We start from the raw sequence: 27,179 nt of genomic DNA on the forward strand, positions 1-27,179 counted from the left end.
ACCGAATGAGAATCAGTTCTACAAATGTTCGATTTCGCCTGAATCCACCACATTGCGTCCATGCCCAACTCGAATTATACTAGGAATCAGAATCATGAACCTCTCAACCACGAGTACATGTCACCACGCAGATACAAACACATGTGTGTAACACGTAAAAAAAAAAGATTCTAAAATTCGAATCCCAAAGCCAAGTGCCTACCTACATCACAATCACCAGGTCAGGTCAATGTTAGCAGTGTGATCACGCATGTGTATGTAAGCCCCGTGACAAATACACTCCTATAACTATAGATCATGTAGTAGGAGGACAGTTTGGTGAACAACAATCACCAACTGCATAAGGTGACTCACACATGACCCCCTTTTGATTACTTGACTACGAGGCAGTCCTTTGTTTAAACTAAAAGTCTGATAAAGATAGTCAAGTAGCGTTCTTCGTCCAGCTGGCCGACATTACCACGTAACCGAAAGGTAACACGAATCGGGCCTCGTGCTAACACTGCAATAAAACTTTCTCTAAACAAAGCATCCAAGGAAGGTGGCACCTTCCCTTCAGTAATCTATTTCGCAGGCCGATGGCTCCAAGGAAGGTGTCGCTGTCCTCCTAGATTGTGGAGGATCCAGCGCCCGCTTATACTAGAATCATTAGTAACCTGTCTCGTATCTGATTCCTTGATCGAGATCGTCAGAGTCGCGGTGTATACAGTACGTACTGGTAGTGATGCAGTGAGAAGCCTCCTCGAATCATTCGTAACCTGGCACGTATCTGATTCCTTAATCAAAACGTAGTTTTGTGGAGTGCTGGCTTGACCAGTGGTACTGTCGTGGGGCAAGTGGTATACCGTGTAAACCGGCAAACGCCCCACCGTTAAGCAAGCGCACATGGGCACCGGCCACGGGCGCCGCTGGCTCCAGGGGGGAGCACACGGCGCGCGACGGCGCCACATGAGCGGCCAGCCATCCCATCCGAACCGCGCGCGGGGTGGGGGGCAAGGGAGAGCTCGAGAAACAGCCGCGGCGCGCCCACCGTGCGGCGGACCGGTGTCTCGTGTGCGACGTCCCCACCTCGGTTTCACCACGTGATCTCGCGGCGGCAGCCGGTGTTCGCGCGACGACGCGCGACCGTATTGCAAGATTGCAACTCACATGGCGCGGCTGCTGCGCTGGTGCCGCTGCGCGCGCGGCACATGCCCACCCGCTCTCCCGGTCGCTGCGCGCCGCGCGCCCTCCACGATTGGCTCACGTGGCCGCTCCGGGTTGGACACGCGTACGCTGCCGTCTCTCTCACAGAGCCCAACCGGCCACATGCGCGGGGGAGGCGCACTTCTCCTGTTCTCCATGTGCCCGCCCGCCCGTACGCGAGGCCCAGGGCCAAGCCGCTCCCGCGTAAGCCTGCCGATCCAATCCAAATCCGCTCTCATACATTTTTTCCTAATTAATCTACTAAACCAACCCGTCTTAATTATTCTTTATTGGGATCCAATTCAAACCAATCCAATTTTGATTTTAGCCCAACCCGTACCAACCCATTTGGTTAAAATGGATTCCCACTCTTACAAAATAGATACACCATTTGATATGTATAAGTTCGGACCTAAAATTTTAAACCTCGCATTCACACTATAAAAGTTTATTAAATTTACTGAAATTTAGTGGGATGATCTATTATGTATAAAAGCAACTTTGTGCAAATTTTGGTCGATTTCTACATGTGGGCCCCACGTATGTCTATTATCTTATCCATTAGCTATTCAATTAAAGTATCTATTTATCCTCCACGGGTTACATCCATTTAGAATTTAAAATAATCTAACCAAATCTAGTCCATACCAATCCATTTGTCTCTATAACCCAATTCAATCCAGACTATTTGGAGTTATAATCCATTTACACCCAATAAAACATAATCCAAATTAAAATCAACCCATTTAACCTATTTTTATCCAACCCATTAGCAGGCCCGCTCCCGCGACGCGACCAATGACCAATCGTGCCGCGTCCCCCGTCGCCGTCGCCGGTGCAATTTCGTTTTGGGAATTCTCGGAGCTTGGCACCGACCGGATCAGGGGCGGCGGCAACGCGATCGCGCGGGTCATGCCCGTTTCGGTCACTCCGTACCAAAACCCCCGGTGTCCTCCCGGTTAGTATTTTGATAACCTAAAATTAAAAAAAATATAAACGTCTATACGTCTATACGCAATCACGCCGAAGAGAGGGTTCGTCCTTTCGGTAGCACGTGCTCTTCGTACATCAATTACCCAGGAACACATCCTTTTCGAAATAAAATCGTTTTCAGTTTTTGATAGACTCTTCGTCTTATTTAAATTTTTTATGATTAATATTTTTATTCTTATTAGATGATAAAACATAAATAGTATTTTATGCGTGACTAATTTTTTAAAGTTTTTAATAAATTTTTCAAATAAGACGAATAGTCAAACGTTGAAAAAAAATAAAAAATAAAATTATTATGTAACGGATAGTACATTCTAATCCTTTACGTATATCTATGTAACCTTACCAACCTTTTTTTTTTGGAAAGGCAAGCTTACCAACTAGATGGGCGCCGAGGCCTGGAAAATGGACACATCTGCGTTCTTTTCGCCTGGAGACCAAAGATGACAGTCTGTTTAGTTTTTATGATAACTATTTAATAGCAGTAAATTATAAAGTTAGTTTCCGTAGAGTTATGAGATGATAAGCTTTTAAAATCTATCTTTCACCTTGATTTTCTACTAAAGTATATAAAATAAATAAAATATTGAATTTTACTAAAGTACTCTTTATGACTCATTTATATATGTTGTTATAGTTTTTTAAACTAAATATTAATTTGTCCTTGCCCTTATCAAAATCAATAAAAATTATGTAATAGGAGGGATTATAAACTTTTTAAAATGCACTATCTAGCATTTGGAATTGTCGCGCATTAACCGAAACAAACTGAGAAAAGTTTGCTAAAATAACACAGCCTAACTAGTGAAGAAACGTCACATTTATACGAACTGGGATAGCCGAAAGATCCACAACATGGTACAGCTAACTTAATAGCGAGCAGCCGGACTGAAGAAAACTTGCAGAAAAAAGGGCATGTGCGGAAAGGACAACATCATTTCCAGAGATCAACTGTTAGATACTTAAACGGCTTTAATTATGAAATTTCAAGATTCTAGATCTCTCCCACCGGCTGCGAGCTGCTCCATGAGACAGTGTGGCCTCCCTTCACAGCTAAGAAAGCCGTGAATTTTAGGCTCTATCCAGCTATTCCACTTTCAATTTCATATATGTCCAGCATTATTTCCCCACCACCAGGTCATCAGAGTCTTTGGCCGCGTTCGGTAAACAGGAGTGATAGTTAATTTATCCCGTATGAAAAACGTGCTAATAGATTAGTACATAATCAATTAACTATTAATTATAAAAAATATAAAATAGATTAATATAATTTTTAAAACAATTTTTCTATAATTTTTTTTAAAAAATAACTCATTTAGTAATTTGAGAAGTGTACATACGGAGGGTGGTTAGTTAACTTATCAAGGAGCCAAACGTAGCTTTGTTCCCTTTGTCTCCCCGCCCCCAATGCTTTCAGACAATTTTGTGTAGCACAGTGAACATAACCCACATGACGACTGCGGAGTTTCCAATTTCAAACCGAGTGAACTATAGCTCTAGCTATATACCATGTTTAGCCTTGACAGCATAAGAGTAAGTATAATAGAGCTGACACGGCCGGCGAAATACATATACACGTCACAAATATCCTACGTGGATGGGTAACGGGCTAGGAGAGAGAAGGGAGCTGGCGACTCGTTTATCGCCCGGCTGAAGCACTCTCCCCGAGCAGAAATCACCCATATTTCGTCCGCGGTCGGCGACGAGCAGGCGCTTCGGCGTCCCCTGCGATCCCGTGCTCCGGATGAGCCAGTGTGATTTTTTATTTTGTTGTTTTGTGTATGGCCACCAAGAATTTAACCACACCGGATTATATCTACATGCATGTTCTTAACCAACTTAATAGTCAGAGTGTTCAAGGCTCAATGTTACGTGGCGTTGGATTCAGCCGGCAGCTGGCTAAACCATTAGCCATGCTCTAAAAAGGCAGGAAGAAAAAGGCTGTGATTCACCATCCAGGCAATGCGTTAGCTTGGATCCCAAGCAAGAGAAGGGAAGCGGTGGAACTGGGCCATCGCTGACACAGGGACACGCCTTAACCGGTAACGCGGCCCCCACGGTTCGGTGGGAGCGGACCAGCCGAGTGGATGGTCCATCATCATCCTGATATATCGCTCGCGTGCGTGCAAGCTGTGCGTGGGCGTGGCAGGTGTGAATCAGATCCGCGCGTGCTGTATTCCGTCTCCACCTGAGGGGAGCGTACGTACGCGGGCGGTTTGACGGGGGTCGGAGACTCCGTCCTGCCGTTTCCCGCGTAGTATGCGATCGTTTCGCCAAGTCCGCGGCTATTTTCTCTCGATCGGTTTATTGCTTTATGTGGTGTTTAATTTTTTGACAAAAAAATCACATTAAACGTTTGACCCGACGTCGGAAGGTGTTTTTGGACACGAATGAAAAAACAAATTTTACGGCTAGCCTAGAAACCACGAGACGAATCTTTTGAGCATAATTAATCAATCATTAGCATATGTTGGTTACTGTAGCACTTATGGTTAATCATAGACTAATTAGACTCAAAAGATTCGTCTCAAGATTTCTTCCATAACTATGCAATTAGTTTTTTGATTCATTTATATTTAATGTTTTACTTAGGTGTCTAAAAATTCGATGTGATGTTTTTGGAAAAAAATTTTAAGAACTAAACGAGCCTTAGTTGGGGTTCCAGGCTTGCAGACACAAAGAGGATAAAGCGAACGTGTTCTTGTTTAGCTATACAAAGTTACGATAACGAAAATTTAATTTGCTACTTACAAGGATGTGCCATTTAAGATTTGTCATTATGCGCTCATGTTGGTTTAAGGTGATAAACATTAGATAGGGATACTCATAGCAAACCATCTAGCTTCCCTACTTCCGTTCATATAAGGGGCTGTTTGAACCTATATGGATTTTTTTCCTTTGTCACATGTTTGGACGTTAATAAGTAATATTAAATATAGACCGATAACAAAACTAATTGTATAAATAAAAATTATTTTATTAGACAAATTTTTAAGCATAATTAATCCACGATTAGTAAATGTTTACTGTAGCATCACATTCGCTAATCATGGACTAATTAGACTCGCGAAATAGTCCATAGTATAGGGTGAGTTTTATTAATAATCTATATTTAATACTTTTAATTAGTATTCAAATATTAGATGTGACAAAGACTGAGAAAATAAACATTCCTAAATTATAGGTAAACACTCCACTCGTCTGGCTAAGAGCAGGTATAATAGTAGGCTATAAGAATATTTTAAAGAGATAAGAGGGGAGAAAGAAGAGAGATGAGCTATTAATTTGTAGCCAGCTGCACACGGACTCAAGACAAAATATGTGTATGACATGTGGGGTCATGTATTCATGTTTTGTAGCTAACTATTGTATGCATTGATTATAGATGAATTGGAGCTGGTAGTTGGCTATACTAACTTGCTCTAACAAGGTTGCAGCTGAACACAAGAAAGAACAATCTGAAAAGGGATAGGTTGGTGACAGGTGTCCACCAGGGGATGGGCCAAAAGGGCGTCCATCTTCCCAAAATCCCACTCCAATCGAGCCGGCTTTACCCTGCTCGAACGCTACAAAAAACTTTCCACACGCCACCCTCTCCCATACCATCACAGCTCCACACAAGTACTGTTCCCCCTTCCAGGCAGCGCGAGGCCGAGGCGGAAGCCCGTTCGGTCTAAGTCCAACCACCCGCGACGGCATACCATTCCACTCGCCCCAGTCCTCTTCCGCGACCGCCATTTGACTCACGGAGCCACGCCGCAACCGCACCAATCTTTTGCGAGACGGGCGCTGACCGAGGCAAACCCCCCCGCGCCGCGCGGCCACCCCACAAGGGAGCACAGGCACAGCCAACCGCAGCGTAGCGCGAGCGCACCGGCAGCCAAAAACCCACCGTTTCCACGCCCGATTTTTGAACCGCCCGGCCGACCAAACTTGTTCAACCTCGCCGAGCGGAAAAAACTTGCTTCAGCTTCTCAAAGGAGAGGGGGGAAATTAGTTGGACAGAAACCGTTGCGGGAGGCGGGGAAACTGAAGCGGCGGCGGCGGCGGCGGCAGCGACGATGGAGCGGTACCATCCCTCCGAGGTGTATGAGCTCTTCGTGCGGCACATGAACACCCCGAGGTAAGGGTTCTTGTTGCTGTTGTTGATTGCTGGGTGTGTTGGGTTCGGGATGGGATCGAGCGGGGTGGTTGAACGCGGTGCGGTGCAGGGTGGTGGTGGACAGCGGGGTGTGCGCGACGGCGACGCTGGTGCAGGTGCACAGCGCGCGGAAGCACGGCGTGCTGCTGGAGGCGGTGGCGGCGCTGTCGGAGCACGGGGTGTGCGTCCGCAAGGGGTACATCTCGTCCGACGACGGGCGGTGGTTCATGGACGTGTTCCACGTAACGGACGCCGCGGGGCAGAAGGTGGCCGACGCGGACGCGCTGCTGGCGCGCCTCGAGTCGTCGCTCTCCGCGGAAGCCTTGCCGCGTGCGGCGGGCCCCGCCTCGGAGGGGCTCACCCTACTCGAGCTCGTCGGCGCCGACCGCCCGGGGCTCCTCTCGGAGGTTTTCGCCGTGCTGCACGACCTCCGGTGTAACACCGTCGAGGCCAGGGCCTGGACGCACGGCGGTCGCGTCGCGGCTCTGGTGTTCGTCTGTGACGAGGAGACCGGCGCGCCGATCGATGACGCGGCAAGGGTCAGGCGCATCGAGTCGCGGCTAAGGCACGTCCTCCGCGGCGGCGCGCGTGGCGCGAGAACGGTCCTGGCTGACCCGTCGGCTGCCGGCAACCTGGACCGGAGGCTCCACCAGCTGCTGAACGAAGATGGGGAGGCCGACAGCCGCGCCGCCGCGCCAACGACGGCGGTGGCGGTGCAGGATTGGGGGGAGAGGGGGTACTCGGTGGTGACCGTGAGCTGCCGCGACCGCCCGAAGCTGCTCTTCGACGTGGTCTGCACCTTGACGGACTTGGATTACGTGGTGTACCACGGCACGTTCGACACCGATGGCGATCACGCACAGCAGGTGAGCCTTCCAGCTGTTTCTTCCCCCATATCCAGCTTTCAAGATTTATTTGGTTGGTCCAATTTCCCAATCTCATTGTTAATTTAGGTTCGGTGTTACCGATTCCCCTCTACTCTGTTCTCGTTTTTTTTGTTGAGCTGGCTCCCTCTCACGAATCTAGATTTCTTTGAGTCTTTGGGTTAGGCGAATCGCCTTCTCTGTCCATATTTTTTTCTCCAAATCTTTTTACGTCAGTTTTGCTTTCTTACTACGTTTACCGTTTCCTTTTTGCTTGATTTCACTGCAATTGTCACGATGGCCCCATCGCTGATGGAAATTATGGTTTCAAATTTGGTGGAAAGCCGATGGAATAGTACTATTCATTTGTCTTGGTGTATTCTGCTTCGTGATCTTGGATTAAAAGTTGCATTTTTGAGGGGGGTACATGTAGTACTAGCTCAACCTGACCTGTGTTCGCTTGGCTTCGCCGCTTGCAGGAGTTTTACATCCGGCGTTCGGACGGGCGGCCAATCAGCTCGGAGGCCGAGAGACAGCATGTGATCCGATGCTTGCAAGCGGCAATCGAGAGGCGCGCATCCGAGGTACGTGATCGAGTACAGTGGCAGCAGTAGTATCTCCTTTGCTTGTCCTCCATGGCACGCCACCGATCGCGGCCGTGCTCTGCGTTGTGCCCACCTCGCAGCACCAGGCCGCCAAGTCCCTTTCGTTCATGCCCGACTTTCCACTTCACCCCCCATGTGTTCGGCTGAATTCCCCGCGCGGTGCCCGTCCGTCTGACGCGATCTTTTCTGTGCTCAGGGCGTGAGGCTCGAGCTGCGCATCTCCGACCGCCGCGGGCTGCTCGCCTACGTGACGCGCGTGTTCCGGGAGAACGGCCTCTCGGTGACGCACGCCGAGATCACGACCAGGGGCGACATGGCCATGAACGTCTTCCACGTCACCGACGCGGCCGGCCGCCCCGCCGACCCCAAGACGATCGACGAGGTGATACAGAGGATCGGCACGGAGAGCCTCCGGGTGGACGAGGAGCGGTGGCCTCGCCTCTGCTCGGCGGAAGGCGACGCCGCCGGCCGCGGCGGTGGGCTGTTCTCCCTTGGGAGCATTGTCAAGAAGAACCTCTTCAGCCTTGGCCTCATAAGATCCTGCTCGTGAGGACAGGTGACGTGTCCGATGACATGGCATGCTCGTGTAAATACGGAAGGTGCATGGGTTAGTTTGTAAATTTAGACTTTTCATGCTTTATTTTTAGGGTTTAGTTGTCACGTGTATATAGTAGAAATGAAAAGTTGCCTGTCGATAATTAACAGCTTGGAGCTTAAAGGGCACTTTGGTGGGTCATGCATCTTTGCATGGAAATAGACGGATTGAAGATGAATGTAAATAGGGTTGTACATAAGTACTTACTCCTCTATGATGTAAAAACTAAAAGGAACTAATTATCATGTCTGACCTGCATTTCAGAGTGTCGATTCTCATCTGATCTCTTCAGGCGCCTGCATTATAGTACTGTATATTGCAAAAGAGGCAATGTTTCTGTGAACTGTTTTTGCCTGATTGTTATAGGAGCTTAGTAGCTGGTGTCAGCCGCCCAGAAAAATGAACGTAACTCATTCCATACACGCAATCTTTACATATCATGGTGGCAACTGAATAGTTAACTTTTATCTCTGCTGATTGTAATTGCAACCACTTGTTTACAAGTTGTCCAAAAGCGCTGCCATGTGGCCAGACAAGAGAAATCAGAGAACACTAAAAATATCACCAACTACAATCATCTACAGCCTAAATTAAACGAAGTGAGGCAACAGGAAAGATTAATCAACGGAGTATGACAGCCAATTCAACGTGCTTGGTTTGAACTTTGCACCAATCCTCAACCATGTCAAAAACCCTCCGTAGGAATTAACGTCGCTTTACTACGAAGAAGTAACCGTTTTCAATATATTTGCCGACAAAGCTTCGCTATCCATGCGTATAAAACCATTTGACATTGCTAGAACCGCTTTAAAAAAGTCGTTCTGAGAGAGTCCAATGACCACTGAGGTGTCCATGCGTGACATATGTGCTCACGGCTTTTGTCCCCGTGAAAAGAAACAACCAACAGAAAAGAAAAGGGAAAAAAAAAATCCGATTTTGCTCACACGGTCACACCGCGCAGCTAAATATTTAACCACGTATAGTACTCACACGAACCGGGCGGCGCCTCGCTATCATCGTTGGAACTATCGCCGTTTCTCCGTGGGTTTGCCTTGCGCGACGACGCGGACGCTCGCTTTACAAATTTTAACTTTAACCGGGCCACATCGCCGCCGTGCGCAACGAACCGGAGTCGGAACGTTCTTTGCCTGCAGGAAACGAAGTGACACCGAGGTGAAACCCAACTACCGCCGACCTACCGCCAACTGCCGTCGATCGAACCGAACCGAACCAAACCAAACCAGGGCGTGCTTGCCTTTGTACGAGCAATACGATCTCTATTGCTTTCGGGGCAGCTGCGTGCGGTAGCTCAACGGAAGGAGGAAAACGACCTGTAACCTTTTTTCGCTTCCGTCTCCCCGTTTTCTCTCGGGTGGGCATGTAGAGGGGGGTAGCTCGAGTTCGTACCAAAATTAAGTTGGAGAATTGATTTTGGGGGTGAGCCGTAGGGTTCCTTGTCACGTGAATCCTCCCAGGACGACGGGTGGATGTAGCGTCAACAGGGGGCAAAACGTGCCGGAAACCGCCATTGCTTAGACGATTAATGATCAAAGCCAAGTTGGCAGATGGGGCTGAAATGACAATTTGCGAGATCAGAATCAGCCGTTAGGATAACTAGAGGGAAAACATGACCGGACTCGATGCTCGAGTTCATTGCACTGAGTTTATCCGGACGTGAAGCATTGGGCGAAGAATAGCAGTAGATCAGTAGATGGAAACACTGCTCATCAGGGTCCCCTATCTTCTGCTTGTGTTTTCTGAGCCCGGATCTCAGCTGGTCCAACCAGCCTTTTCTGCTACTCCAATTGCTGCAGGGGTTTGGTCTGGACAATGTCGGTATTGTTGCGTGTGAGACCTACTCCTACCTATCTGCCTATAGAAACGGCATCGTTTTCAGAGGACGACACTCTTCCTGGCTTCGATCTCGACAATGAAACTAGAGCTGCTGGCTTCCTGTCTGGCCTCAAGAGAGTTCATACTCTCAAATATTTTCTCTTTTCTGTTAGTGGCTTAAAAATGACAGCTCCAGTTGGAAAGAACTCGAGTGCCTGCCAACCAAGGTAGACGCACCCCGTGTCATGGGATCATGGCAGCGGTGCAGAACAGCAACAGCCTCGCCGGCCCCTTGCCTGTCCGGACGACCAAGGTAATGGCCCCAGCATCGGATTCCTACAGCTTGGTTGCTGATCGATCACTGGATCAGCCTGAGTGTCGTGATTACTTCGTGCTGTCGTCCTGTAGAGCCATCGGGTAGAACTGTACAAGTTACTCCAGGAACAGCAGCATCACTTGAAGTTGACGGTATCAACCTTTGGGTGTATTTGGTTCATCGCCCAAAATAACGTCAATGGCAGATTACTTGTGGGCAAAATTTGCTACAGTGCATAAAAAACGTGTAATTAATTGGTGGACACCGTAAGATCATGAATTTACTACAGGGCACCACAAAATGTGGTAATTAGCTGGTAAACACTTCAACCATTATTTTATTAATTTCAGAGTCAAAAATTTTAAAAATGGTGAGATTGCCCTCGGTAGTCAGGTCGCCGCCACCCTAGCCACAGCTGGGTCGCCGCTGCCGCCGCCTACTCAGTCGCTCTGTAGGCTAGGGTTCGGATGTGATGCGGCATGAGACCGACTAGATCTGGTTCGACAGAACCGAGTCGACATAACGGGTTGGCCACTGAGGGCAATCTCGTTATTTTAAAAAAAATTTACTCCGAAATTAATAAAATAATGGTCAGATTGACTACCAGCTAATTACCATATTTTTGTGGTGCCCTGCACCAAATTCGTGATCTTACGGTGTCCACCGGCTAATTACGTGTTTTTTCATGACAAATTTTGTAGTGAATTGTCCATTTTTTTCCTATCAGCTTAAGCTTTTAGGTGCAACTGGTTGGTGCATGTAACTTAACATAGGCTCAGAGTCCAATATTTCACGCTTGAGACTTAAGGGGTCTCGCGTGAGGGTGAGTGTTGAAGTGTATAAAGTGAATTGTCCGCCTTTCCCTATTAGCTTAAACTTTTAGATGCAACTGGCTGGTGCATGCAACTTAAAAGTTGCCTAAATTTTCACAAGCTTTGTTAAAATTTTAAAATTATTTTGGTAAGGTTAAACATAAATTTTGAAGTTGCTTTGCTAAAATTTTGGTAAGTTTAACAATGGCTATAATCCAAAAAAGCCCTTTATTTCATGCTTCCATGGTTGCAAGGACTGTATGCGAATGAAACTGCACATCGATCGCTTAATCCTTAAACCCAATAATGCGCCAATGGCTAAATGCTAACCACCGCATAAATTGATTAGCAGAGTGCGGGGAAAAAAATGTGAAGAGGCAACAACTGGATCCATGCACTTCGTGCTGCAAATGAATGGCTCTTCCCCTGCTCCACAATCCCTAGGAGGGCAGGAAAAGACTATACAGTGAATGATATGTGGTTCTGTACAAATGAATTTGTGGGCATTTGCCTGTTTTGGTGAAGTTCGTGTCGTGGTTCATATAGACATTTACAAACCATGCACAAACATCAGCTAATCTGAGAGCTTTTCAGTCTAAACAGGGTCACTGCTTCTAGGAATTATTCTTACAGGAAGGCCGACAGGCGTGGGGTCATTAGTATCTGATGCACCACGTCGAGCATCTTCATCCTTCTGCTGGAGATCAGCGAAAGGGAGATTCAACCCTTCCTCGATGTCAGAGTCGTCCATATACCTTGTCGTGGCCAAATCCGGGGGTCTTCTCCAACTGCTGCTAGTTCTGCTATAGCTTCGCTCAAGCTCTTCCACACTTACATCATCAGATAAATCACCAGTGTGATAGCTGGAACGGGTACCAGCAACATATCGATTTCCAAATTCCGGAGGCTCAAGAAAACTTCCTTGCTGACCAGTAGAATGTTCAGGTGCTTGGGCCCACCAATCAACAATATTTCCTTTTGTATCATGGTGCTCTACTGGAGCATGATGAAAAAGATTGCTCGATGTCGATGCATCCATATGGCTTCGAACTCTTTCATGGTCAGAGTGAACCATGTCAGCGTCCCAGTTCCTTGCTTCTTGCACTTCAGATGCATCCCTTGCTGCTGGACGTGTGTTCTTACCAGTCTCGGGGAATGCTTCATTGAAATGGGGAGCCTCGGTCCTGTCCAAGTGAGGTGGATGGCAGATGTAGTACCAGTCCAGAATATATGGATGAATTCTTTGATCTGTGTCAAGCAATCCAAAGGGGCCCAAGTTGTAAAGAGCAGGCAAGATGGCCTCCGCACGGTTATGGATATTGCTAGGGAGCCGTTGGTGGAAGATATCATCCTTGTGGTCTCTGGTGCTTGCCACAAAACCTGATGCTTCCATTGCTTGATATTGTGCAATAGCCTGCTGCCTTATTTGCCTTTCCTTGAACTTTTGGAGGTTAGTTAAGAATTGTTTGCCTTCTGCATTTGGCTCCCATGATGGATACACACTTTGAAAGCTGTAAACAATCATATAATAAAGTCAGACATCATATGTTTGTATCCTTGAATTTTGCAATGGCTAACTAGAAACTACAAGTCTACAAGGGTGATCTGTCCTAGGCCTGGATCTACCCCTAGCTGCAACACCTGTGACTCCAACATCTGCAAGCGTTCAACTGACTAACCTCCAAACAGTAAATAAAGTACAAAGTGACCGATATTCCCTTAGGCCTGTCAGACAACAGCCAGACACATTGCATAGAGTGGAAATGCGATGAGCATGGTGGACTAAACCAAAACTGGACGTTGTTTTCTTGGAATATCACGAGACAAGAGCAGCGCCCTGGTGTGCCTATATTCTACAAAATCTTCTAGCGCTGACAAACTAATACATTTTCTCATCCGATGTTCATAGACCTAAAGTACAGTTTGAACTAGGTACTAAATAACAATAGCATGCAAATCATACCACAATAAAAATCCAGAGCCAAGAACAGCTAAAGTACACCAAGCCATTTCAATCAACAAATGATGGCCCTTAGGATATCTTTTTAATAACAATACGAGTAGCATGTAGATAGTAAGAAACACATGAAGTAATTCAAACATAAAATTAACTGTACCTTAAAAATGATTTCTCCAATTTCCCTTGGGAGCTCCTAAGTGTTTTAAGTGCATCAAATGGTGAACCATAGTTTCTATTTCCGTGCCTTCTGAAGTCAAACAAGCTTAGGCTATTGAAACACATTGAATAAATTATGTTAAATGCTTTAAAGGCCCATCAACAATATATATAAATTAATTACTAAAGAAACGTCAGCAGAGAACCTGCACACATCTCCCACCCCATCTACATAAATTGTGAAGTCTGAGATGAAACGCAGAATATCATCAACACGCTGTAAAATAAAAGGAGTTCACTGTCAAAGAACTTTAGGAAAACACCATTGTTGAGCAAGTTCAGAACATTACCTTTGGTACCTCAAAGATCAGCAAGTATGGAGTGATGAAAATGGAGGCCATCTCTTCAAGTAGCATTACTATAGTATACTGCATTCACAAATTGCCCAGTTAATATACGGAGCAATATGATGTGGATACATAAATCATAAAAGTAAATCAACCAACATTAAATGTAAGGTACTGATATCTAGGCTGCAAAGCACTTAGATAAGTCCTATGGATACACTTAACAATTAGAAGATGATTTTCTTTTCATTTTCAGATATAGTGCTTTAACAAGAAGCAATGAAAACAACTAAATGCCAGTTTTGACAAGCAACCTATTGGAGAATTTGTGTACTATCATCTCCAGGCAATCATGTCTTGTGAGGGGGAAAAGAGCAAACTCAGCAAAGTGAAATTTATTTAAGAATGCAACTTGGGAATCACGAGGTTCTGTGGAACAGGCACTAATGTCGTCCTTCAGAGGCAATGTCGCCATGATTAACCCGGTAGCCATGAGCCCATGAACAACTTTAAAACCAAATGGGTTTATGACTTTCAATGTTACTCACATGTATCTCAGTTGGGCCGTCACTTTTAATGTACTTCTCTATGTGGGCATTTTACTTGTAAAGTTTTGATGAATAGTATTCTGATGAGATCAACCTACAATATTTCATAGTTCTCTCAAGAAAGACAATAGAGTGCTGATAAAATAGATGATGGTGACTGGTGACATTCCAAAGCCAATTTACATCATACAGAACAATTTAGCATCTCGGTTAGTTGATTCAGTATGGTCTTTCATATGTGCACATCGCACAATTTCTCAGCCAACACCTTGCTTGTGTACAATTTTGTTTGAATAAAATTCTGTTGACATCAACCCAGAACGTTTATATCCTTTCAACAACAAAAAAAAGCAAAACAACAGAAAAAACTTAGATGCTGATAATATGGGTGATGGTTATTGTTGACGTTCCAAAGCCAAACCGTAAAGCATACAAAACACCTTTGCCAGTAGATTAGATATTGAGTATGCAAAATTCTCTCAGCCAACTCTTGAAAAAAATAAAAACAAATGAGACAAAGCTGAGCTAAAATACCTGAAATAGTGTTTCAAATTCTCTCCGCACCAGTTCACTGTCCTCTTTACCACGCCACCTCTTAGGCATAAAATGTGTATGCTGGACAACATTGCACATAGCCCCTTCTGGGTCAATTACTTGGAGTTCATCAGCCACTACTTTTCGACTTATAGCAGCTATTGTTCCAAAAACAATAGTATACCAGAACAGATTTCTTCCCAAGATCTTCAAAAGATAAGAATATATGTGAAGATTTTAGTAGGTCAATAAGATGTGTGTAATAACAAATGAGACAAAGAAGAACAAATAACTTACATGGCCCTCAAGAACAGATTCACCCAGAAATCCAATGATTATAAGAGCGCCAGCCAAACCACCAGAAACAAAAGATATGAACTTCGCCATTATAGAAATCAGTGGAGTTGGAAATTGCTTCAGGTAATTTAAAGAGTGCACAGCGCTGTTGTTCATTCTATGTCTGAAGAAATGATCTACCTGAGATTATTGTAAGAAACTGATCATTAGATGAAGAAAACCAAGGCTGATTGCATAGCATGATAGTATCTAGGCCCCAACAAACATCAGAGCTGTCAGCTAATATAAAGACTTAGATGGTAAGCACATGGCAGACATTTTGAAGAGACTGGAGAGGACATTCTAAAAGATTTATTAACAAGTGCGTTATAATAGTAGTAATATTTCTGCAAAAGAAGCTACCTCATTATATTCTCTAAAAATCCACCTTGATAAATTTGACCATCTTCTAGATGAAGCTGTACTGGGGTGATTATAAATTTCTTCAGCGTGTCTCAGAATAAGGTACACCAATGGAAAGATTACAAGGCAAGGTGAAAGGATAAGCATTGAAATGCCCACAAATACGAGTCGCTTCTTCAATACAGCTGGGCTTGTCAGAAAATCTTTCCGAACACAAAATTTACTGCAAAAGAAAAGGATATGGGCTTTCAGTATAAAAACTAAATAAACAAATTCATGGAACGTCCTAAGGCACATTTCAGCGGATGTTGTACAAACTGGAAGCTGGGAAGTTATCTTAGCCAAAAAACATCTTTAGGTGCTACTGAGCAAATTCACGCAAGAACTTAGAGCTGTTAGATGAAGATTAGATCGATGGTGAAGAATGGCATCCTGCTTTACATGGACGGACTATGTAAATTACATGATATCTCCATGCGATCATTATTAAAGCAGTAAAGCTTGAGTTATGATATTTAGGATCTAGTAACCAGATAGTTAGAAACAAGTATGCATAATGTCAAGAATTCTGCACAGCACACAGGTTCAACACTATGTATAACAAAAAAAAAGAGTAATAAAGACTGATAGAGACATTTGCACTTTCTCGTGCAACTAAGTGTTTATGCAACAACTTAACAGCATATATAGCCTGCATAAGGGAATCTTCAGTTCTTCACCTAAGCTTTCTCCCAAATGCAGGATTATTGTGAAGAAAGATACCTAGATTGATCATCTTAACAGCAGAGTATTTTGGCCAAATAAATGTTCTCAAAATACTTTGGCTAAATAATCCAATGCTAGCTACTCCCTCTGTCCCAAAATATAGCAGTCTTTCTAGTTAAAATTTGTACTAGACAGGTTACAATATTTTGGGATGGAGGGACTAGTTAAAAGTACAGAGCTACAGACTTCCTTACCTATCAAACATACTTTGGAAGATGCACCAATTTAATGTCCATTCTAGAGCTTTTGGGAGTATCAGATGGTTTCTCCTGTTTTGCAAATGGGATTTGACAGTAGGACCAGCTCCAGGTACCCAAGGATGAATTGGAAATGAGATGATGCCTTTATTGACCATCCCAATCAAGTAATTTTCTTTCCTCATTATTCTCATGATAATATCATGCTCCGAGAGGTCCCTAACAACACAAAGTTTCTGAGATTTCTGTAGCAGGACAACCTTCTCAATTATTTTGGGCCATGAGATGGTTTGGATCTCAAGGTCGGTGACTTTCAGACTACACAAAGAGGAACAAGACATGGATTCAGTCATTGATTGCACTGAACTACAAAAATTATACGTTAATCAGAAATGTTACCTGTTACAGTAGAAGTCACGAATATTCAATGTACTTCTGAGTTGCACAAAAAACTTGAGGAAGTTGATAAGCCCGTATGTCGTCAATATAACCATTGATCCAATAGTGACCACTTTAGGAAATGTGAATGGAACTAATGGATTATGTTTAATGACTTGCATTAGATCACATGGTTTTTCCCCAGATTCAAGTGCCTCTACACCACATTTCAAATGACCGAGGGCATTCCAATCAACAAATAAGAAGAAGAACCCAATACAGCAGACCATAAAAAGTACATTAAGCATCTCGATTATCCATTTGGTAACAATGCACCGTAGCCCTTTTGCACAGAAATATTCATAAAGCCTTTCAAAAAAAATATCCAAGTCAGCAATTGGTTCTTCCTTGAAGCCTTCACCATGGAGAAGTCCTGATGGGCTCTCGCTTCCTGAACCTGGCAACCTTCGATAGTCCGATAATTCTATTTCAGGTGGAATATCAATGAGCAGTTGTGCTGATAATGGTGATTCGCTTCTCCATGGCCAATTAAATTGTGTTTGTGCATTTGTGTCCTTCGAACGGAAGGACATCATTCATGAAAGGACAAGGCAAGACCAATATGTATCCTTGCCATGCCACGAGAAATAACCTGCCATCAAAATCAAAAGGAATTCAATAAATCACACATTGCGTACCTCCAATTTCCAGTAGTACAACGAAATATGCATGTGTGAAAATATGGGAGCTAAGAAGAAACTGAGCGAACACTCTTCCGTCTATGTCCAGACACCTTTTTTTCAAACATCTGAGCCTAGACAAAATTCTGAACAAGCTTATCGCAAGTAAATTGAAAAGGCGTCATGGGTAAGGCTAAAAGCAATATTTCACTACATCATGCACTACATGCCAAGCAGGATAGTGCCTCCATTTTCAGGCAGAAACAATGTGATGCAAAATCAACTCCTTCCTAATGATGAATCGGTTTTAGCTCAGAAACAAACGTAATTGCACGATACCCATCACTCTTCGTATACTCCGCGTCGCCTCCACGAAAAGCAATTCGTTGTCCCGCGCAGCATCTCATGTTGCGCAGCTAAAACAACCAGTCGAGCTAACTTCCAGCAAAATCTCTACCCCCCACCAACACCCAAACCACCACCGCGCACCGACGTTACAAGCCCTAGATTTCTCATCCGAAATAACGCCAGAAACCCAAACCAAACTGGTTCGTCCCAAAGCTAAAAATCGGCACGAAATCCGCGCGGAAGGGAGGGGGGGGGGGGAGGAGGAGAGAGAGCGACAGGCTCCACCGACCTGACGGGCACCGGCGATCGCCGGCGCACGTGGAGAGCGCGCGCCGCGCAGGGGCGCACGGAGAGCTCGGTAGACTCCGGCTTCGGGGTTGGGGAATCGCGCGACGAGGAAGGGGGGAGGGGAGGCGGGGGAGGCGAGGAGACGAGACGAGAGAGAAGCGGTGGTGTGTTTACAGGAGACGTGACGGGATCGGGGACAGAATGGAATCGTACTGGACGGGATCGGTTTTTTGTTCGTTTCGTTTATCCATGGGTTTGGCTTTGCTTCGCGTGGGCGGCTGCGCCTCCGTCTGCGCGCCTGGCCCGTTGTGCTGGTCGCCAAGTAACTGGGACTTTGGGAGCCGTGACCATGGCTCTGGCTTTTGCGAGCGGCGGTGGATGATTACCGGCTGAGGCCAACTAAAATTTAAAGAAAATGACTAATGCTAAAATTTGTCATTTGTTGGAAAGAGTATGTTCTCTCTTTATTTCACCCTACTGCTGCACTATATTTTATAGGTTTAATATAACTCTGTTCCTTGAAGCTACTGCTATTCTCAATTTGGTCTCTCTTTCTGTTGTTTCAGGGTAGATTTCGTCCTTAAAAAGGCAAAGAGAATGATTGATTGTCTTTTTCTTTAAGAAAGGCAACATATTTGTGAACTAATAATAATTGTGAATACAAATTATATATATATATATATATACACTTTTAGTGAGCTAAAACTAAAGCTGAAAAATCAACAACGATAAAAATTCTTAAAATTATCTTTAAATTTTGGCATAAACGAAAGGACTATGTGAAAAGGTTTGCCATCTTCATATATGGAAACGTTTTTCGCCGGAACATACGAACACGTTAACTACGTGTTAGTGTATTTTAGGTTGGTTAGTGAAGATGAAACGTTAACTTAAATCTGTACTTGAAGGTGAAGGATTAGACCCACGCAGATGACTCACAATTCAACCTTTTTTTTCTTTATTTCATCAGTTTATTTTTGGTTTTACGATAAACGATGTATTTTTAATAAAAGAAATTATAAAAGTCAATCCTCTCTTATATTTTTAAAGCAAAATTTTAGCTTAGTAGTAATTAATTATATTATTTAGGTCATAAAATAGACCTGGTAAAAATCTGATAATTTTTCATTTTTCATTTTCATACCAGAAACGCAGCCCTTCGTCCCTATCCATCTCCGGCAATCAAAGGTTGTGCATCGGTGCATCTTCGCATCATTAACTATCTGAGCGGCCGTTGCCCGCATAGACGAACGCGTGGCGCAGCCGAAAAAGGCCAACGCGCGGATCCACGCGGCTGCTGTGCTACGTAACGCGTAAAACCCCCTTGCTTTGAGGCCGTATGATCCGCCGGGCCCGGTTGAAGATTACGATTTGGGCCCAGTTGAACACTAGGATTCCGGCTGTATTTATTGATCCGTCTGGTGTAAAACAGACTGAACTATAAATCGAGAGATGTTAAATGAACTTATTTCTGCGACGGAATGCCCGATGAATACAATCCTGGGCGGCCTCATAGAATCAGGCCGGTTACTGGGCCAGGAAGCCAGCTTCTTGTCTGAAAAACGAATGGCCCGTTTATGTCGTGGATTCTTGCTTAGAAGACTAACAGGTAAGGCATTCTGACTTTCTGTTTGTAATCCTTGACTACTTGTCTTATTAAAAAAATTTAAAAGTATTATTTATTTTATTTATTATTTTCTTTATTATTAAAATTAGTTTAAGTATTACTTATAGATTCACACTTAAACAAATCCTACACACCAAGACCGGGAGAATCATGTCAGATATTTTGATATTTACAGTTATCATTGGTTAGCTGTAGACTATTGCAACAGCACAGCTCTCTTGCTCCACCGTCATGGTCAGATGAGTCTCCTACGACCACAATTCTCTTGCTCCACCGTCATGGTCATATGAGACTCCTACGACCTCCTGTCTTCTGACGTAACCACTAGCATAGTGTGGCCGCTTTGGTGGCACTCTAATACTAACCAGATTGTTTGGTTTTCTACGCTCACGTTTCCTAAATTACTAAACGGTATGTTATTAAAAAAATTTATAGACAAACTGCTTTAAAAATCAAATATTTTTTTATAATTAATAATTAATTAATTATGTATTAATCTACTACTATATTTCACGCCAGGTAACCTATTATTATCACCGAACACGGTCTATGTCTATAGAGTTCAACCGCTTAACGTCCACAACTTGTCTGGAGATATTTGCTTCCCGACCAAGGCGACCACCACAGTCTGTGTCTATTTTCCAAGTGCTGATAAGGATAGTAGCGCATCTAAACAATATTGCAAACAATCACGTTCAGATGAATATACCGCAAACAATGACCGGACCGTTTGCCGTCCGAACCTCCGGCCGTCCTCCATTGTTCGGTAGTCGAGCAGCACGTCCAGGAAGTCGTTCTTGGGCGCCTCCCCCGCGGCGCGCTCGCGCATGCGGCGCTCGATCTGCTCGGCGAACTCGGCGAAAAGCCGCGTGAACACCCTCGACAGCCGCCTCCGCAGCCGCTGCGGGTCGAGTGCCGCGATGGCCGGGAAGTAGTCCAGAACGTTGGGAACCCCGACGGTGCTCGCGAACTCTACGATCGCGTCCGCGAATTCCCCCGCCGACCCGCCGCGGCCGTCGTCAAGGTCCGCGAGGTCGGCGGAGAACAGGGTGCACGAGAGCACGTTCAGCAAGGTCGTGAAGACGACGCGGCGGACGTCGACGGGCGCGCCCTCGCGGGCCACCCTCGCGACGTGCGACACGAGCCGACGGGCCTTCTCGCGGCGGAGGGTCTGCTGCTCGTCGAGGCGGCGCCGCGGCGGGGCGCGAAGAGCTCCGCGGAGCACACCCTGCGGAGGGCACGCCACTGGGCGCTGCTGGGCGGGAGGCAGGGCTTGGCGAGGCGAACCTGTCGTGCCCGCAAGCGCGGACGATGTCCGGAACAGAGCGCGTCGAGAAGGCGACGTCGTGGCGCTGGAGGATGTCCCGGGCGGCGTCCGGTGAGGAGGCGACGACGGTGGTGACGGCGCCGAGGCGGAGCGTCATGAGCGGACCATGGCGCTCCGCGAGGCGTGCCAGGGAGCGGTGCGGCAGGTCACCGAGCTCGAGGAGGTTCCCGACGAGCGGCAGCCGACGGGGACCCGGCGGCAGGTTGCGGCGAGCGTCCAAAAAGCGCCGGAGCAGGTACAGGGAGCAGGCGAGGGGAATAACACACAGCGCATACAGGAGGAGCTCCATGGCTGACCGTAGAAATGTGTGGTATGGTGGTGTGCTCAATTAGCTGCAAAATGGTGCACTACGGACCAACTATATGTGGGTACTTCTCATCCTGTCCAGTGGGGGGATTGTAAACGGTTCTGCATATTTCCGTATATAATAATTCCTACATACCAACTATACAAATGTTGTAAAAATATTAGGAAAATTTTACCTAAGCATAAAGTTACGTATTCAAATTCATCATATTTTAGCTGTAACAAAAGGATAAAAAATCATATAGTTTTAAAACTCCGTAATAATTTTGTCCTTTTAAAACTATTTATGTACAAGTGTAGTTTTATTAAAAGTGCAACTATTTTAGTAACGATTGTTAGGTGGTGTTTAGATTGAGAAAATTTTCGGGAGAAGTGTCATACAAATGTTGATCGGACGTCGGAAGGGATTTTCGGATACGAATGTAAAAACGAATTTCACGGCTAGCATAGAAACCGCGAGACGAATCTTTTGAGCCTAATTAATCCACCATTAGCACATGTTTATTACTGTAGCATTTATGGCTAATCATGGACTAATTAGGCTCAAAAGATTCGTCTCAAGATTTCTTCCATAACTGTGCAATTAGTTTTTTGTTTCATATATGTTTAATGCTTTATTTATATATCCAAAAAATCGATGTAATGTTTTTGGAAAAAAATTTGAGACTAAACCAGGCCTTAGTTGAGGTGCACAAAATATGTACGGAGAGCGATACGTCCATACCATATAAAATTAACAATCTGCTTAGTAATTCCAATTAGGGCGAGGCTAATAATGTAGCCAGTAAGTCGGCTATATTATGTATTAAAAAGATTTAAAAAATAAAAAAATTTACAGCGTGGCGCAGGAGGATGTGGACTCGGAAATTCTCGCTCACGACGGCCTCTCAAGACTGCTGCTGTTAGAGCAGGTATAATAGCAAGTTATAAGTTAATTATAAACATATTTTAAAGAGATAAAAGATGGAAAAAAAGAGCAGTGAGCTACTAATTCGTAGTTAGCTGTAGCACAGTCTTCAAGACACAGTATATGTATGACATATGGGATAATGTATTAATGTTTTATAAATATCTATTATATAAATTAGCTATTAAATTGACTATAAATGTATTGGAGCCAGTAGCTGGCTATACTATTGAAACTTGCTCTTAGATTCCTCGATTTCTCGATGTCACATTGATGGCGGGTTTTGTAGCTGGTCAACCATTCGCATTCCATAGTTACGAGAATGATCATGTCAGATGTTTCAAAGCATTCAGTAGAGTAATAACGTGGTATAACGTGGTAAACTATGTCAACACAACAAGTAGAGTTATAATGTTGCAACTCTCTCATTTGGGAAGGAGCTAAAACAAAATAAGAGACGTGTCACTCACTTAACTTTTTAATGCTTTGAACCGCATTTAGGCTGTTACGGGTATCTGAATTTAGAGTGAAGGTGCATATATGGTGAAATAGATCAACCCATCTTTTCGCTTTTGTTTATACTTATAAATCAAAATTTTTATTTTTAACTTTAAATTTAGAGTTGAAACAGGTTTTTTTTACTGAAGTTTATTTTTTAGCTTTGGCCACATCGATGTGTATAATCACATATTTGAAGTATTAAATATAGTCTAATTACAAAACAAATTTTAGATTTTGCCTAAAAACCGCGAGACGAATCTTTTGAGTCTAATTAATTCGCCATTAGCACATGTTAGTTACTGTAGTGCTTATAGTTAATCATGTACTAATTAGGCTCAAAAGATTCATCTCACGATTTTCCAATAACTATATAATTGGTTTTATTGTTTATGTATATTTAATGTTTTATTTATGTGTTTAAATATTCGATAGGATGTTTTTAGAAACGAAACAGGTCTTAGTTTACAGTTGATTCATTTTATGTATAGTTCTTAATTTACTATGGTCCACGGTACAGCTGTAGATCTTGTGGTACCTACACCCACTAAACAAACTCACTAGAAAAATGATTGTTACTGTGTTTCATATTATAAAATATTTTAATTCTCGCTATATTAATATGGACAATAATGAATTGAAACACATGTATAAAACATATTCATTGATTTATGAATAAATCACGATAAATCTAAGACATTTACTCCATCCGTTTCGTGATATAAAACTTTGTAACATTGTCTAGATTTTTATATATGCTAATATTGTAATACACCTCGATATATATAGAAAACATAGATTAAAAATATTATAATATAAAAACGGTGGGCTGTATATTAGATACAAGAGCTTTACTCCCATCATTTCTTTTGTACCGTGAGATACTAAAATCCTTACTCGTGCTATCCACCTCATGATCAAGTTGGCACTAAATCCTGATTGTTGGGATGATAGATATAACGTTCACGATTGCATGGTATCTCGAGGTGACAGCTTGGTCGTGGGGTAGATATAGGGATGGACAGAAAGCTCGTGCCTCGTTAGCTCGCTCGACTCATGACAAACTCGGCTCGGCTCAGCACGGCTCGTTTCATTTTTCTAACGAGCTGAGCTAGCATTTTAGCTCGTTAGAGATAACAAGCCAGCTCGAGCTGGCTCGTGAGCTGCTCGCGAGCCTAACGAGCTAGACCAAAGATACACGATTCGCCGGTATTCATTGATTCCACCCTGAAAAGCATATGTTCAATACTTATAGGTTCGCCATATGATTTGTTGGTTCAAGCTTTAATATTTAGATACAATTTCATATGATATGTATGTTTGAACTGAAAATTTGCTTGTATAATCTATTGAAAAGTTGTTTAAGTTAACTTTTCATGCACGGCTCGCGAGCCTAACGAGCCGAGCCGAGCTGAGTTTTTAGCTCGTTACGGTAACGAGCCGAGCCGAGCCAGCTCGTTATCTTAACGAGCCAGACCGAGCCGAGCCGAGCCGAGCTGGCTCGTTATCCACCACTGGGTAGATAGCACGAGTAATAAAGATATTAGTACCTCAAGTTATTAGTATCTCACAGTAAAAAAAGAAAGGACGAGAGTAAAACTCTAGATACAACTGAGCGAGTGCCATCCATATATAACTCTGACTCTCTCGGTCTGATAGTAGTTGCTAACAATTACTAGTACTGGTATATTATTACCATATAGACTCTCATAACTCTGGTTTTATCTCATTCTTTCAGACATAAACATCAGATTGTACATGATTCCTTTTTCTTTTACCAAGGGTTTCATTTCCAAAGATATTCTAGTATACGATGCCGATCAACTTATTGAACCGGTATAGCAATAGCCTGTAGGGGCGAGGCCCGCTCCAGTATCATCCCAAACTTCTCCGCCATGTCCACCCCGTTCTTCTCCACCTCCGGTAGAAGCCTCCACTCAAACCGGTGCAGCAACGACGCGAGCATCAGGTGCACCATGCGTACAGCCAGCGGCAGCCCCGGGCAGATCCTTCGACCAGAGCCAAATGGAATCAGTTCGAAGTCACGGCCACGGAGGTCCACCTCCCTCTGCAGGAACCTCTCCGGCATGAACTTGTCAGGCTCAGACCACACCTTGCTGTCTCGGCCAATCGCCCAAGCATTCACCAGAACACGGGTGCCCTTGGGCACCGTGTAGCCACCAACCTCTGTAGTGTCTTCAGCTTGGTGAGGAAGCAGAAACGGTGCTGGAGGATGAAGCCGTAATGTCTCCTTCACGACGGCCTCGAGGTACTTGAGCTTGCTAATGTCGGATTCCTCAATTTCTGGTTTGGAGCCAATCACTCGAGCAAGCTCCTCACGAGCTTTCGCCATTGATGTTGGATTTTGTAGCAACTCAGCCATTGCCCATTCTACGTTTACTGCGGTTGTATTACTTCCCGCGCTAAACAAATCCTGCAGAAGTAGCATACTTCGATTATCTAGACTGCTGTGATAAGATTTGAGATTTGTGCATGGCCATAGGAGTACCACAGATGTAATCGTGCAAACGAAAAATTCTGTGTAAATCCGTAGAAACTTTCTTGACGGAAGAATTGATAGAAAATTAGAAATTTCCTCCAAAATTCGTTCCAAGACTCAATAGTAAGCACTACCAATCAGTAATTCAGTAAAGCATACCGTAATCAGAAACTGAAGCGTTGGCCGATCAAACCCCCGGCCATCCTCCGGGCTGCGGTAGTCGAGCAAAACGTCGAGGAAATCATTCTTTGGCAGCTCGCCCGCAGCGCGCTCCTGCAGGCGTCGTTCGATATGCTCGTCGAACACGGCATGCAGCCGCGTGAACACCCGAGCCACCCGTCTCCGCAGCCGCTGCAGGTCGAGCGGCGCGATGATCGGGAAGAAGTCCGACACGTTCGGCACCCCGATGATGATCGTGAACTCCGAGATAATGTCCCTGAACTCCCCCGCCGGAGAACCGCCCCGGCCGTCGTCGAGATCCGCGAGGTCGGCGGAGAATATGGTGCTTGAGAGTAGGTTCAAGGAAGTAGTGAACACGGCGCGGCCGACGTCCACGGCTGCGCCGTCGCGCGCCAGCCGCGTGACGTGGTTAACGAGTTGGCGCACCTTGTCTCGGCGGAGCGACTGGCGCGCGTCGAGGCTGCGCGGCGCGAAGAGCTCCGCGGCGCACACCCTGCGAAGCGTGCGCCAAAGGGGGCTGCTGGGCGGGAGCATGCCCATGGAGAACATGTTGTGCCCGTGCGCGCGGGCGGCGTCCGGCACGGAGCGCAAGGAGAAGGCGGCTTCATGGCGCTGGAGGATGTCGCGCGCAGTGTCCGGGGAGGAGGCGACGACGGTGGTGACGGTGCCGAGGCGGAGCGTCATGAGCGGGCCATGGCTCTCTGCGAGGCGCGCAAGCGAGCGATGCGGCTGGGCGCCGAGGTCGAAGATGTTGCCGATGAGCGGCAGCGGGCGGGGACCCGGCGGCAGGTTGCGGCGGGCGTCGACGAAGAGACGGAGGAGGTACAGGGAAGAGACGAGGAGAATAACACACGGCGCATACAAGAGAACAAGCACCATGCTTTTGCTATAGAACGTCGCATGGAAGAGAACCGAACTTGCCAAGCTCCATGGTTTTGCTACAGAACGGCGTATAGAAGAGAACAAAACTGCATCCATCGTACATTTATTTCTATCTGTATGTTCCTTGGAAAAGAATGTGATGGCAAGTACGGTTGACGTTAATGTTCGAGCGAGTCCTACCACCGCTGGCGGAGACACGGTTACCTTACCGCAGGATAAACGCAAAAACAGAAATTCATATTTAAAAATTTTGAATTCAAATAAGACGGTTAATGCAGCTTCTGGGTCAAAATCACGCGGTAAGTTTCCAAAACCATATAGTTTCTGTTGAAAACACCGATGGTTAAAATTATGAAAAAAACTGTAAAATTATTTTAAAAAATAGAAGTCAGTAATTAGCTATAACTCCGACAGTTACAAGTTTTTGGGAAAAAGAAAATTGTGGCATTAACTTCATTAAATTTGAGAGACCACAGTAAATATTTAAATGACAATAGATAACTCATAATTATTATACGCTACCAGTGAAATTCCAAGCACGTATTGCCACCACAATAAATAATACTAAGAAGTAACAGAAATAAGATATTGTCCATAGTCCACAGAATAAATAGAATGTTTACGGTATAGTCCATAATACAATACGAAGCAATAGTTAAAATATTGTAGTGTCCATTATACAAATCATTCACATCAAAAAATAACTTCT

General features: G+C 44.8%; 3 protein-coding genes and 1 pseudogene across 4 annotated transcripts; 1 reads left to right on the forward strand and 3 right to left on the reverse strand.

Annotated features, from left to right (window-relative positions):
* Positions 1–5,792: 5,792 nt before the first annotated feature.
* LOC102707009 (ACT domain-containing protein ACR8-like) lies at positions 5,793–8,640 on the forward strand. Its single transcript, XM_015834220.2, has 4 exons — positions 5,793–6,301; positions 6,390–7,185; positions 7,662–7,766; positions 7,984–8,640. Exons 1-4 carry the CDS (start codon positions 6,240–6,242, stop codon positions 8,335–8,337), a joined length of 1,317 nt encoding a protein of 438 aa, XP_015689706.2. The 5' UTR covers positions 5,793–6,239; the 3' UTR covers positions 8,338–8,640.
* A 3,073-nt stretch (positions 8,641–11,713) lies between these two features.
* LOC102707289 (autophagy-related protein 9-like) lies at positions 11,714–18,452 on the reverse strand. 2 transcript variants are annotated; one of them, XM_040521855.1, is made up of 10 exons: positions 18,245–18,452; positions 16,949–17,579; positions 16,547–16,867; positions 15,588–15,810; positions 15,186–15,365; positions 14,889–15,095; positions 13,810–13,887; positions 13,666–13,736; positions 13,461–13,550; positions 11,714–12,854 (listed from the first exon to the last, which is right to left on the reverse strand). In XM_040521855.1, the coding sequence occupies exons 2-10, from the start codon at positions 17,521–17,523 to the stop codon at positions 11,939–11,941; spliced, it is 2,661 nt and encodes an 886-aa protein (XP_040377789.1). In that variant the 5' UTR covers positions 17,524–17,579; positions 18,245–18,452; the 3' UTR covers positions 11,714–11,938. The 2 variants fall into 2 exon arrangements, with proteins under 2 accessions (XP_040377789.1, XP_006649742.1); XM_006649679.2 differs by having other exon boundaries at positions 13,461–13,571.
* A 1,935-nt stretch (positions 18,453–20,387) lies between these two features.
* On the reverse strand, positions 20,388–21,573 carry LOC102719755 (annotated as a pseudogene).
* Positions 21,574–24,373: 2,800 nt separating this feature from the next.
* LOC102707564 (geraniol 8-hydroxylase-like) lies at positions 24,374–26,522 on the reverse strand. The gene is made up of 2 exons (XM_015834870.2): positions 25,568–26,522; positions 24,374–25,342 (listed from the first exon to the last, which is right to left on the reverse strand). Exons 1-2 carry the CDS (start codon positions 26,465–26,467, stop codon positions 24,734–24,736), a joined length of 1,509 nt encoding a protein of 502 aa, XP_015690356.1. The 5' UTR covers positions 26,468–26,522; the 3' UTR covers positions 24,374–24,733.
* Positions 26,523–27,179: the final 657 nt, after the last annotated feature.

This window comes from Oryza brachyantha, chromosome 3 (genome assembly GCF_000231095.2).
Source record: "Oryza brachyantha chromosome 3, ObraRS2, whole genome shotgun sequence".
NCBI lineage: Eukaryota > Viridiplantae > Streptophyta > Magnoliopsida > Poales > Poaceae > Oryza > Oryza brachyantha.